Source organism: Mobula birostris, chromosome 7 (genome assembly GCF_030028105.1).
Source record: "Mobula birostris isolate sMobBir1 chromosome 7, sMobBir1.hap1, whole genome shotgun sequence".
In the NCBI taxonomy this organism is placed as follows: Eukaryota; Metazoa; Chordata; class Chondrichthyes; order Myliobatiformes; family Myliobatidae; genus Mobula; species Mobula birostris.
Genome location: NC_092376.1, coordinates 20,308,126 through 20,322,157, shown reverse-complemented (window position 1 = coordinate 20,322,157; position 14,032 = coordinate 20,308,126). Strand labels below are relative to the sequence as shown.

Genomic DNA, 14,032 nt, shown 5'->3' with positions numbered 1-14,032 from the left:
CACCACCCAGCAACCCCTGATATAACCCTAGAATAACGACAGGACAATTTACAATGACCAATTAACTTACCAATTGGTATGGCTTTGGACTGTGGGGGAACAGGAGCGCCCAGAGGAAACCCATGCGGTCACGGGAAGAACGTACAACCTCCTTACAGGCAGCAGCGGGAATTAAACCTGGGTCACCAGTACTGTAAAGTGTTGTGCTAACTACAGTGGTACAGTGCCACCTGTACATAGCCTGTACACTACCATACATAGCTTTTCTATGTATTTAAATAAGCTATCTAAATACATAAGATAGCTTATAGATATAGGTTGATTGTATGCCCATAAAGTGACGCTAGGCACAGGAGTGTCTGTCCATAAGGTGGCTTTGACAGGAAATGATAAACAGGTGGTGCAATGCATATCCAGTAATTTTTCTGTGAACTGCCAACAAGAAGCCACCATCTCCCATCAGTGCAATTATTAAAAAAAAGTCTCAATCAGTATTTGTTTAATAACCAGTTTTTTGTAAAATTCTATTGTATTTCCTTTTTCCTGTAAATGCCTGCAAAGGAAGGATATGGTAATATATAATAAATTTACTTTGAACTTTGAATAATGTGGATGATATAACAGACGTTGACCAGAGTTAGTTGCCCAGAGTTCAAGTTGGAGCTGGCTACTTCTATGGCCTGTTGTTGCCCCTCATTAGAACCTTATTGGTATTAAGTAGTGTGGCAACTGCACTCACTTGTCCAACATTTTAGTAGTCTGTCTAGCAGGTGGACAGCCAATTGTGGATCGGGGGTGAGCAGAGCAAGCAGACTCTTGTAGCAATCATAGGAGTGGAATAAATATCACGAGAGGGCAAACAAAACAGCTATGATTGAATGGTAGAGCAGACTTAATGGGCCAAATGGCCTAATTCTACTCCTGTGACTAAATACGTCATACCGAGTGAATGTGATTACTCGGTCTCAGTTCAACTATGCATCTATTCATTCTCCAAATACTTCACAAGTTTCTGCTTGTTGTTCTATGCACGCAAAATGTTGGAAGAACCCAGCAAGCCAGAGGGCGCCTGCGGAGGGGGATGAACAGTCAATGTTTCGGACTGTGACTTGTCCTGATGAAGGGTCTCAGCCCAAAACATTGATTGTTCGTTCCTCTCCATAGATGCTGCCTCGTCTGCTGAGTTCCTCCAGCATTTTGTGTGTGTCCCTAAAAATAATTGTTCTCCTTCTTCCCCAGTTCTCTTGAAGGAAACAAGACCTGAAACGTCAACTATTTCTCTTCCCACAGATGCAGCCTGACCTGCTGAGTGTTTCCAGCATTTTCAGTTTCACTTCAGATTGCCAGACTTAGTTTATTGATTTTCAATGCCTGTAAGATAAAATATGTACAAGAAGTAGTAATCATTTGTGAAATATCTGTATATTTTGAATAGCAAATCGAAGGGTCGTTTACAAGCTTGAACAAAGTGAGATCATACCTGATGGGCAATGCATTGATCAAGAAGGGAAGCTCTGGGTTGCTTGTTATAATGGCGGGAGCGTCCTTCGTATCGACCCAGAGACAGGTGAGAACACTACTTCAGGAGATTTCTGTTTAGTTCATCCCAAGCAAGAGCCTAGGGTGGGAGAAAGAATCAGGGATAAGGAAGGAGAAACTAGAAATTAGGATTTGGGAGCGTTCTGACTCATACACTAACTGAGAGGAATGTGGGGGTATCTCATTCCTGTCAAATACTCCACAATTTACTTTATTGTCGCCAAACAATTGATACTAGAGTGTACAATCATCACAGCGATATTTGATTCTGCGCTTCGCGCTCCCTGGAGTACAATTTGAAATCTATGAAATATTGAAAGATCTAGTTCCTAAAGTGGGCGATATCCCCCAGCCCCCAGGGGTGAGTGAGTTTGTAAGGGGGCAGCCAGTAGCAAGAGGGGTTAGCTGAGGGATTACACTTTAATTTAAGAAATTATAAGCATTTGATCCTTAGTGCCTCATAATTGATTACATTGATCATTTGATCACCTCATCTCTTGCTAATCTACTTAGACTTTGCTCGAAGCAAAGTTATAGTTGTAATAAAGCAATGGGACACTTCTGTATTTGGCATATTATGTGAAATCTGGACTGAAGAAATTGTGTTATTTCTAGACCCATCTCGAGCATTATTGCCTTTCACTACTGTGGTGCAGTGTTAGCTAGTACGACTCTCATACTCTAAATACGTAGTGACACAGCTCCTGTGAATTAGGTAACATTTAGAATCTGCCTTTCAAATGGTCTCGACCACATTTCTCTAGTCCATGGCCCAATCAAGATAGATATTGCTGCCTCACTTTGTGTACTTTCAGGCAGAGGGTCAGCTATTGTCTGAGGTATGATGATGTCGTAACCTCCACCATTATTGATCACAGCACTTGGACTTAAAACAATATGTGATTGACCGTGGTTGTTAATTCATAATGAAAATGGCTGAAGCAGACCATAGGAGAAAGAAGTATAGGCAGTATAGTGTGAAGTATCTGAAATATGGATTTATACCAGCACCAAGCAACCAACAGTAGCCAAAGGTCAAAACATTTTTTTCCAAATGAGGCAATGAAACAATCCAAGCTCCTTGAACATTTGAAGAGAATACACTCTGATAAAGCAAACAAGAGCTTGGTTTATTTTCAGTCACTTCATGAAAATGTTCAGAAATGGAAAACCCTTCAAAACATGTTTGCCAGCAGTTCACAACAAAACAGTGATGGTTCGTGCGCTTCATACAGCATTCCATTGCTCATTGCTGAATCTGGAAAGCCCCATACAATTGGAGAAGAACTGATTCTGCCAGCAGTAAGGGAAGTTCTGAGTATGATTTTGCATATGTCACCAGACCAAATAATTAAAGGGATTCCGTTCAGCAACAACACTGTTCAAAGACGAATAGATGAAGTATCTGAGAATGTGGAAGGTACAATGTGCAACATACTTAGGACAACAACGTTTGCTCTGTTGATGATTTAACTTTGCCAAACAATGAATTATTGCTTCTTAGCTATGTTCGCTTCATAAAAGATGAAAATATGATTCAAGTGTTATTACTAGCAAGGACACTAGAAACAGATACAAAGGGGCAGTCAATATTTAGGTTGTTGAGCAATTTATCAAAGAGAAAGACATTGCACTCACCAACATCCTTGCTTATGCAACAGATGGGGCACCATCAATCACAGGATGCCACTGTGGGGTTATTACTTTCTTGAAAAAGTCTGCACCTAATATATTAACCATTCACTGTGTAATTCACAGACAGCACCTTGTCGCAAATAAACCTAAGTGATCAGCTGCACAAATCATTCAATCCTGTTATCACAGTGGTATAAAAAATCAAGTCCCATGCTCTCAGTTCTCGACTACTGTATTTCAGGAGCTTTGTGTGGAGAATTTCTTTTGCTTTTGCCCACAGATATCAGTTGGCTTTCAAAAGGAAACTAACTGAGATGCTGAGATAGCAAGAGGATTCGAGTACAGGAGCAGGGAGGTACTACTGCAGTTGTACAAGGCCTTGGTGAGACCACACCTGGAGTATTGTGTGCAGTTTTGTTTCCCTAATCTGAGGAAAGACATTCTTGCCATAGAGGGAGTACAAGGAAGGTTCACCAGATTGATTCCTGGGATGGCAGGACTTTCGTATGATGAAAGACTGGATCGACTAGGCTTATACTCTCTGGAATTTAGAAGATTGAGGGGGGATCTTATTGAAACGTATAAAATTCTAAAGGGGATTGGACAGGCTAGATGCAGGAGGATTGTTCCCGATGTTGGGGAAGTCCGGAACGAGGGGTCACAGTTTGAGGATAAAGGGGAAGCCTTTTAGGACCGAGATTAGGAAAAACTTCTTCACACAGAGAGTGGTGAATCTGTGGAATTCTCTGCCACAGGAAACAGTTGAGGCCAGTTCATTGGCTATATTTAAGAGGGAGTTAGATATGGCCCTTGTGGCTACGGGGGTCAGGGGGTATGGAGGGAAGGTAGGTACAGGGTTCTGAGTTGGATGATCAGCCATGATCATACTGAATGGCGGTGCAGGCTCGAAGGGCCGAACGTCCTACTCCTGCACCTATTTTCTATGTTTCCATGTTTTGAAACTGGGATAAAATTCTTTGAAGACTTGAATGCTTCATGAATTCATCAGTTCATGAATATTAGGATGGCATTGCTCATTTGTCAGAATTATTCACAAAGTTTAATGAAATCTTCAATTGTAAGGAAATGATGTGAATCTTATTAAAGTCAGGTCAGTTGTCTCCACGGCTGTCCAAGTTAACCTTATTTAAGTGCAGTACTGGGTATCATGACCTTTTCCATTTTCTGATCCTCTCTGAGTTGGAAGAGAAAGAAAGAATGCCAGATGATGATCTTCTTGTATACAGTGCCCACCTGGTTAAGCTGCATAAAGTCATGTCAGATAGGTTTCAGGATCTTGACCCAAATTCCAGACTGGGTAATTATCCATTTCTGAAAACTTGTAATGAGGAATTAACAGGAAGGATGGAGGAAGAACTGATCTTGCTACAAAATTATCTTGAATGGAAGCTGAGGTTCAAAAAATCATATCGAGTCATTTGATTGCAGAAGTAAATCTCTGAACGCTATCCTGCACCGTGGAGAGAGGGTGAAGATGTTCTTCATTGCCTTCTCAACATCATAGTTAGTGGAGTGTGGTTTAAGTGCAATTGCCTAACTTCTTTCAAAGCAGCGAAATAGATTGCAAATTACTAAAAGTGGGTATTTGAGACTCCTGAATGATATTCAGCCTGATGTTAAGAAGCTGGTATCATTTCACCAAGCCTCGTTGAAAGGTGAAAAGGCAACGAAGGGGTGAATAGTTGGACTACTAATGTGTGCTTTAATATTGTTGATGAAAATCGATTTTACTGTAATTAATAAATAATTTTATTTGTAACATTAACTAGATTTGAATATATTTGCAATTATTTGTTACTGCTTTGAATTTGCAGTTCCTATTTTCTTTCAGCGTGCATTGTACACCTTTATAGTTTTTATGTAATGGCTGGACAGGGAGAGGGGGACACTATGAGCGTGGCTTCGGAGCCAAGGAGCAGCAACCCAAAAAGGTTTGGGAACCACTGGCCAAGATAGAGCGGACTTGGAGAGGATATCTTTCCATAGTGAGGGAGTCTAGGACCAGAGGGCACAGCCTCAGAATAGAAGGGAGTCGCTTTAGGACAGAGATAAGGAGGAATTTCTTAGCCATAGGGTATGCATCTGTGGAATTCATTGCAACAGACAGCTGTGGAGGCGAAGTCATTGTGTATCTTTAAAGCAGAAGGTGATAGGTTCTTGATTAGTAAGGATGTCAAAGGTTATAGGGAGAAGGTAGGAGAGTGGGGTTGAGAGAGATAATAAATCAGGCATGATGAAATGACACAGCAGACTCAGTGGCTGAATGGCCAAATTCTGCTCCTATATCTTATGGTCTTATGGCCTTGGCAGGCCAAAGGAGAATTCCATGGAGTTGAACTGCCAGGTTCAGGAACTATTATTACCTTCAGCCATCAGGCTTCTGAACCAGCATAGATAACTCTCCACAGAATCCAGAACCCACATACTCACTTTCAAGGACTCTACAATTTATGTTCTCGGTATTATTTGTTTATTTATTTGCTCTATATGTATTCTTTATGCACATTGGTTGTTTGTCAGTCTTTTATTATGCATAGTTTTCCTAAATTTTATTGTATTTCTTTATTTTCCTGTAAATGCCTGCAAGAAAATGAACTTCAAAGTAGTCTGTGATGACATATACAAACTTTAATAATAACATTGACTTTGTCCTGGTCTATGAACTTGTCTTTCATTCAAGTGATGGTAGAAGACCTTGCTCCTTCAGTTCTTACTGCCACTGCTCAGCCCTTTCAATCCCCACACTCTGGCTCATTCTGCACTCTACCTCTCCAGTGTAAAGCCCCTTCTCCTCACTATTGTTTACTCTTCTCCCCTTCAATGATGTTTGCTTTTCTAACTTCCACTGCAATACATTATTTCTTTCCCTGTCATTCATTTCCCTCTTTCAATGCCGTAGAATGTTGTTCCCATTGGAGTCTGTTGGGAATGTAATATTAATGAGGCATGATCAGATATAAATCAGCTATGGAGCAGACTCGATGAGCCAAATGGCCTAATTCTGCTCCTATATCTCATTATTGTATGGTCGTAATCAAAGTTGTGTCCAGTCCAATGCACATAGTTGTACGAGTAACCAAGGATGTTCTTTATTGCAGGTAAAAAGATACAGACAGTGAAACTGCCTGTCAGTAAGATAACATCTTGCTGTTTTGGAGGAAAAGATTATGCTGATCTTTACGTAACATCAGCTACCAAAAGGATGGACCAAAAGTCACTTCAGAGGGAGCCACTGGCTGGTGGGATTTTTAAGGTAAACTGAATCATCTGTCCAAATGCTGAATGCTATTAGCAATGGAGTTGTGTTTTAATGGGACATCCGCCCACATGTCTTCGCCCCATCCCTTCAACTTTTTAATCTAGATTTAAAGAGCAATACCGCGCAGAAACAGGATTCATGAGCATTTGCTATAAGGAGCGATTGTTTTCTCTGGAGCATTGGAGACTGAAGCACAACCTGATAAAAGTATGCAGATTATGAGAGGCACAAGCAGGGTAGAGAGAGTCTTCCTCCAGGGTGGAAGTATCAAATCTGAAGAAGTGAGAATGGAAGTTATTGCATCCCAGCATAATCGCAGATGGTCTGCATTACACTCGGGTGCCCATGGTTCAGGTGCAGAGGTGGGCAGGGTGTGACTGTTTGGCTGGCAGATGGCACAGTCAACAACTCAGGAGCATGAGAGAATAGGGACAGGAGTAGGCCACCAGACTCCTCAGGACTGATGCACCACTCAGTTCAAGATTGTTTGATGCCTTTTTCTGTACACAAGTGTAAAGGATAATGAAATAATCATTACGAAATAAGTATCATCATGGCTGATCAACTCCTTCTTTTGTACTAGTTTTCCATAGCCTTTGATACCCATCTTAAAACGTCCTCTTCATGACTTAGCCTCCACATCCCTCTGGGATAGAAAACTTCTGAAATTTTCATACAGAAGTGCTTTCCAATGGAGAGTGCCAGTCAGCAGCAAAGAACCTCAAACAAGAGAAAATCTGCAGATGCTGGAAATCCTTCTGAAGGGTCTCGGCCCGAAACATCAATTGTACATTTTTCCCATAGATGCTGCCTGATCAAAGAACCTGTCTGGTTTGTCCTTCATTGAATCAGGTTGCCTTGACCAAGTTTATCTAACATTGCTCTGCTGATATTGTGTAGATGGGCAATTAAACCAACATTTCTAGTGGCATCAATTAGTTAGTCATAGAGCCATAGAAAACTACAGCACTCCCATCGACCCATCCCACAGACCCATCGACATGCACCTGGACCATAGCACTATTCGTACCAGGGAAAGCAAACTCAGCCTGTCCAATCTCTCCCCATTACTGAAGTCCTCCAAATCAGTCAACAAGCCTGAGGCCACTCCTCAGTACAATCACAATTTTCTTATAGTATGGTGACCAGAGTCACCTATAACATACCAAGTGCTGTCTAACTAGTGTTTCATAAAGTTTGTGGTAAACCATATATATGTTGTAACTGGGTTACCTGTCTGGACACGTCCCTCTGCTGACTGCCCCTGTGGCTCCTTCCACAGAGCCCTAAATAAAGGTGATTTCACCTTGCCCCTCCTCCTCAGACCAGGGGCAGACACTCAGCATGCTGGAAGTCATATTTTACTGCAAATAAAAGCCTTTCAGTATTTACCCTACTTCAGTCTTTTGGAGTAACTGAAGGTGCATCAAAGTTGCAACATAATATCTCACCTGTTATATTCCAAGCCCCAAATCCATTAATGCAAGCATGTCATTTGCCACCTTCACTACCCTATTGACCTGTTTAATTCACCGGGGCCTTGAACCCCAATGTCTCTCTGCTTACCAACATTCTGCTGTTTACTGTGTATGCCCCTCTCTATTTGACATCCCAAAATGCACTGCTACAACCATTGTAGGCAGAATCTCCGATAGGGATGAGAGGGTGTACAGGAGCGAGATATACTAGCTAGTTGAGTGGTGTCGCAGAACAATCTAGCACTCAATGTCAGTAAGATGAAAGAACTGATTGTGGTCTTCAAGAAGGGTAAGATGAGGATCACAAACCAATCCTCAGAGAGGGATCAGAAGTGGAGAGAGTGAGCAATTACAAGTTCCTGGGTGTCAAGATCTCTGAGGATCTAACCTGGTCCCCACATATTGATGCAACTATAAAGAAGGCAAGATAGTGGCTATATTTCATTACGAGTTTGAAGAGATTTGGTTTGTCACCTAAAACACTTGAAAACTTCTTAGATGTGCCAGCATTTTGACTGGCCACATCACCGTCTAGTGTGTGGGGTAGGGGGAAGCTGCTGAAAGTTGTACAATTAGTCAGCTCCTTCTTGGGTTCCAGCGGCCTTCAAGGAATGCTGCTTCAGAAGGGCGGTGTGCATTACTAAGGACCCCCATCACCCAGGACATGCCCTCTTCTCATTGTTACTGTCAGGAAGGAGGTACAGAAGCCTGAAGACACACACTCAGCAATTCAGGAATAGCTTCTTCCCCTCTGTCATCCGATTCCTAAATGGACATGAACACTACCACACTTTTAAAAAAATATATTTCTGTTTATGCACTATTTTTAATTTAACAATTTAATGTACATATATACCTACTGTAATTGATTTACTTTTTAAATTTTTCTTTCTATATTGTCATGTATTGCATTGAACTGTGGCCGCTAAGTTAACAAATTTCACGACGCATGCCGATGATAATAAACCTGATTCTGATTCTGACCTCACACTTGTTGAGATTAAATCCCATTTTCCAATGCTTTGCCCAACTTCCCAGCGGATTTATTTGCTGCTGTGGAAACAAACGTTCCTCAGTTTCCAGAGCGCCTCCAATTTTCCTGTCCTTGCCAAACTTCCTAACCATACCTCTTACATTCACATCCAGGTTGTTAGGATATTAGTTGAAGTTGTATGAGACATTGGTGAGGGCTAATTTGGAGTTCTGGTCACCTACCTGAAGATATCAAATAAAGGCTGCCGTTAGTCTTCACTCTCCAGGGCGCAGGCCTGGGCAAGGTTGTATGGAAGACCAGCAGTTGCCATGCTGCAAGTCTCCCCTCTCCACGACACCAGTGTTGTCCAAGGGAAGGGCATTAGGGCCCATACAGCTTGGCACCAGTGTCGTCGCAGAGCAATGTGTGATTAAGTGCCTTGCTCAAGGACACAACACGTTGCCTTGGCTGGGGCTTGAACTCACTACCTTCAGGCTAGTCCAATTGCTAGTCCAATGCCTTAACCACTTGGCCATGTGCCCACACGTGCCCAAACAATTTAAAAAAGTACAGTGAAAATTTGCAGGGATTTTGCCAGGACTGGAGGATCTGGGTTATAGGGAAAGGTTGAATAAGTTTGGACTTTATTCCCAGGAGCATAGGAGAATGAGGGAAGATTTGTTAGAGGTATACAAAATGATAGGGCTGGCTGATGGTGTAGTGGCATCAGCACTGGACTTCCAGGCAAACAGTCCTGAGTTCAAACCCAGCCGGGTCCCAACCAGGGCAGCAGCAATATCTGCGTGGAAGAAAGGCCTGGCAATCTACTTCTGTACCTTTCCATGAAAACCCTATGGACCCTATGGTCCATGAGGTCATGAAGAGTCAGACTGGAAAATGATGAGGAGTATAGATAGGGTACCTATCAATATATATCCTATAGATGGGGTAAATGTAAGCAGACTTTTTTCTCTGAGGTTGGGTGAGACTGGAACTAGAGGTCATGGGTTAAGTGTGAAAGGTGAAATGTTAAGGGGAACTTGAGAGGGGACTTCTTCACCCTGAGGGCGGGGAGAGTGTGGAATAAGCTGCCAGTGCAAGTGGTGAATGCATTTAGTGTGTGTTGCTTTGTATTCCCAGCATCCGCAGACTTTCTCACATTTGTACTTCTTTTTATTTATTTTATGCATTGACGTTCTCCTGACCCCCTCCTCTCCTGAAGCCATTTGCTCTGTGCTGGGTTCTATTCCATGAATGCTGGCTTCTACTGGTGTTTTCCCAAGTGGGCCTAATGCATCTGCTTGCCCACTCTTGGGCATCAGGTTTCACTGAAGACATCGCAGTTCAACCAGATTCTGCCACAAACAAGCTTTACTATAATTTACTTTTCCGTCTGTTCGCAGGTAACCAAGTATTCTGATTGGGAGCAAAATTTTCAAATTCACAAGTGTTGAAACCAACTTTAGTAGTGTTTCACAGGGCATTATTAGTGGGAGTCTATTCATTAGTTTGGTTTATATACACCTGGTGCGACCTCCTCTACATTGGAGAGACCCGTGCAGACTGGGGGACTGCTTCGTTGAGCACCTTTGTTCTGTCTGCCACAAAGAGCAGAAACTCCAGGTGGCTGCCCATTTCAACTTGACTTCCCATTCCCTTTTTGACATGTCAGTCCATGGCCTCTTCCACAGCCGTGATGAAGCCAAACTGAAGTTGGAGGAGTAGCACCTCGTATTTTGCCCAGGTAGCCTCGAACCTGATGGCATGAAAAGTGATTTCTCTAACTTGTGGTAATTATTCCCCCCCATTTTCTATTCCCAACTCTGGTTACCAATTTCCCCCTTCTCTTCACCTGCACATCACCTCCCTCTGGTTCTCCCTCCTTCCCTCTCTCCCATGAACCACTGTCCTCTGTTAGGTTCCTTCTCCTTCAGCTCTTTACCTCTTTCACCTATCAACTCTCAGACTTATTCTTCAACACTCCCCCCACGTACCTGACCCACCCACCTACTCCTCACCTAGCCTCACTTATCACCTTCCAACTTGAACTCCTTCCCCTCCCCCCAACCACCTTCCTATTCCGGTTTCTGCCCCCTCCCTCTCCAGTCTTGATGAAGGGCCTTAGCCTGCTATGCCAACTGATTTTTCCCCTTTATAGAGGCTGCCTGAGCTGCTGAGCTCCTCCATCACATTTGCATGTATGGTTCATATACTTGTTGCCTTTTACCATTGTGATCTCCCTGCTGAGTCCAATCACAAACAAGAGAAAGTCTGCAGATGCTGGAAGTCTGAGCAACACACACAAAATGCTGGAGGAACTCAGCAGGCCAGGCTGCATCTACGGAAAAGAGTACAGTCTGCACATTCTCTCTGTGCTTGCATGAGTTCCCTCTCACCTCCAAAGGACATGCTGTAAATTGCTGTAAATTGCCCCGCGAGGGTGAGGGTGAGGATGAGTACTGTACTGTTTTCCATCGATGCTGCCTGGCCTGCTGAGTTCCTCCATCACATTTGCGTGTGTTCCCTGCTGAGTTCGCTCTGACTAAAATCTGTATAATTTTTCAAACATTTATGAGGAGAAGTTTAACTATTTACTGGCAGATATTTTGAAGATGTGAACAAGAAATTTCAAAGTGAATGAGTACCATTTTATTTCTGTTTCCCAGGTTACAGGACTGGGCGTGAAGGGGATTCCGCCACATTCTTTCATGGGATAGAAAATTTCCTAGCAGCTTCACTGCCAATGGAAAAGAGACCCAGCAAACAGCTGCATGAACAAAATGAATAAAAATTACACTATATCTAACTCTACTGACTTACAGTTTTCTATTCAATGTGTGCAGATGTAGAACTATAACAGTAGTGCTAATTCACAGTATAGAAAAAGTCCTAACAAAGTTACTTCTGTCCAAGAGGGGTAAATGTGGCCTTTCCTTCTCACTCTCTCTTCTGAGCCTCTTCAAAACGCGGAGACTCTTTCTGTTGGTGTATTCTATGGGATCTTTGTTCTCCCATTGACGACCGTGCCAGTAATTCACCAGTGCGTAACTATGGTGAACAATTCAATGCCTTGAGTTATTCCGGGGGTTTATTCGCAGAAGATGTAAGAATTCTCTCTAGGAAGCAAGCTTGTAAAAGTACAGCATATTGGGATTTTCAAAATTTTCGAGAATCCTTTTTATTGCATTGGGAAAGTGGATGCACCCATTTAGCTTTAAAATGTGAGAAAATGGTCATAAATAAACCACAGTGTTATGTTGTTTTTTTAAAAAATTTATTGAGAGATACGGCACATTAACAGCCTCTTCTGGCCTGACGAGCCTGTGCTGTTCATTACACTCGTGTGATCAATTAGCCTGCTAACCCGTATGTCTTTGGAATTTGGGAGAAAACCAAAGCACCCGGAAGAAACACACACTGTCACGGGCAGAACATACAAACTCCTTACAGACAGCGGTGGGAAATGAGCCCGTGTCACCGCCGCTGGCAGAACATTATGCAAGTCGCTTCACTACCATCTCATTTCTAAATTTGTGCAGGGAAATTCTCCCATCCATTTCTAGTTTCTCCTGAGACACTGAAGGAAGTGATCAACCCACTGAGTTCACTGTTAACTCTCAGCAAAGTTATCAGTCTCGCTCTCCCACTTACTTCCCCACGACCCCTTCCCTCTCTCGTCCCCCTTTCTCCATGCTTGGGGCAATTTACAGCAGGCAGCACGTGCTTTGGAGGTGAGAGGGAACCCATGCATGCACAGACAGAATGTGCTAACTCTGTACGAACTGTTCCGCCACTGTGTCACCACAATGCACAGTGATAATTTTATCAGTAATGCCAAATGCAGAGATTGAATAACCTTCTACATGCGGCCTGAAAATGTGAGCTATTATAAACGTAATTGATTTTTCTCCCGGGGGGCTGGGGGTTTGTGTGGGTTCCTGCATTGGTTTAGTGACTAGATTCCAAGCAGCATCTGACTGATAGCACTTGGCTTTTCCTGCTCCCTTCGATGTTAATAGTCCCCTGCACTGTGGGTAATAATGAAAAATATTGATCCCTCAGTGTGTCCGGTGTTTTTGAACAAATTTAAGCAGACAAGATGTGAGGTTTTCACACGTGCAGAAAGCCCCACTTAGAATCACAGAGCATAGAAAAAGCCTGAAACATTCTGCAAGGTGAACTGGTGGAAGGTTGAGATTTAGGAGCAATTTAGAATGGTGCATCCAAAGGCAGATGATGGAGGAATATAAAGTAATACTGCACAGAAATAGGCCCTTTGGCCCATCTGGTTTATGCTGCCAAGGTGCCCATTCAAGCTTTCCCATTTTCCAGCATTAGGCCCTATAACATTCTAAACCTTAACAATTCACATACCTGTCCAACTGTCTTTTAAAAGTTGCTAATATGAGGGGGCTTAATTGAATTGAATTAACTTTATTTCTTATATCTTTCACATACATGAGTAAAAATCTTTATGTTACGTCTCTGTCTAAATATGCAATGTGCAATTTATAGTAACACATAATAAATACTATGTACAACAGGGCAGTCAATATAGCATAGAAATACAATTGTATCAGCATGAATTATTCAGTCTGATGGCCTGGTGGAAGAAGCTGTCCCGGAGCCTGATAGTCCTGTCTTTTATGCCACGGTACCGTTTCCTGGCTGAGGCAGTGTGTGTGTCCTTGAGCAAGGCACTTAACCACACATTGCTCTGCGACGACACCGGTGCCAAGCTGTATTGGTCCTAATGCCCTTCCCTTGGACAACATTGGTGTCGCGGAGAGGGGAGACTTGCAGCATGGGCAACTGCTGGTCTTCCATACAACCTTGCCCAGGCCTGCATCCTAGAAACCTTCCGAGGTGCAAATCCATGGTCTCATGAGACTAAGGGATGCCTATATAAACTGTTTCCTGGATGGTAGCAGCTGGAACAGTTTGTGGTTGGGGTGACTCAGGTCCCCAATGATCCTTTGGGCCCTTTTTACACACCTGTCTCTGTAAATGTCCTGAATAGTGGGAAGTCCACATCTACAGATGAGCTGGGCTGTCCGCACCACTCTCTGCAGAGTCCTGTGATTGAGGGAAGTACAGTTCCCATACCAGGCACTGATGCAGCCAGTC

At 42.9% G+C, this 14,032-nt stretch overlaps 1 protein-coding gene across 1 annotated transcript in view; it reads left to right on the top strand.

Annotated features, from left to right (window-relative positions):
- LOC140200042 (regucalcin-like) overlaps nucleotides 1-11,711 on the top strand; it is a 28,231-nt gene extending 16,520 nt beyond the window's left edge. The window contains exons 5-7 of the mRNA XM_072262706.1: nucleotides 1,436-1,567; nucleotides 6,294-6,448; nucleotides 11,572-11,711. Of these exons, the coding sequence (XP_072118807.1) occupies nucleotides 1,436-1,567; nucleotides 6,294-6,448; nucleotides 11,572-11,622 (338 nt within the window). The 3' untranslated portion in view covers nucleotides 11,623-11,711. The remainder of the gene's footprint in view (nucleotides 1-1,435; nucleotides 1,568-6,293; nucleotides 6,449-11,571) is intronic.
- The last annotated feature ends 2,321 nt before the right edge of the window (nucleotides 11,712-14,032 follow it).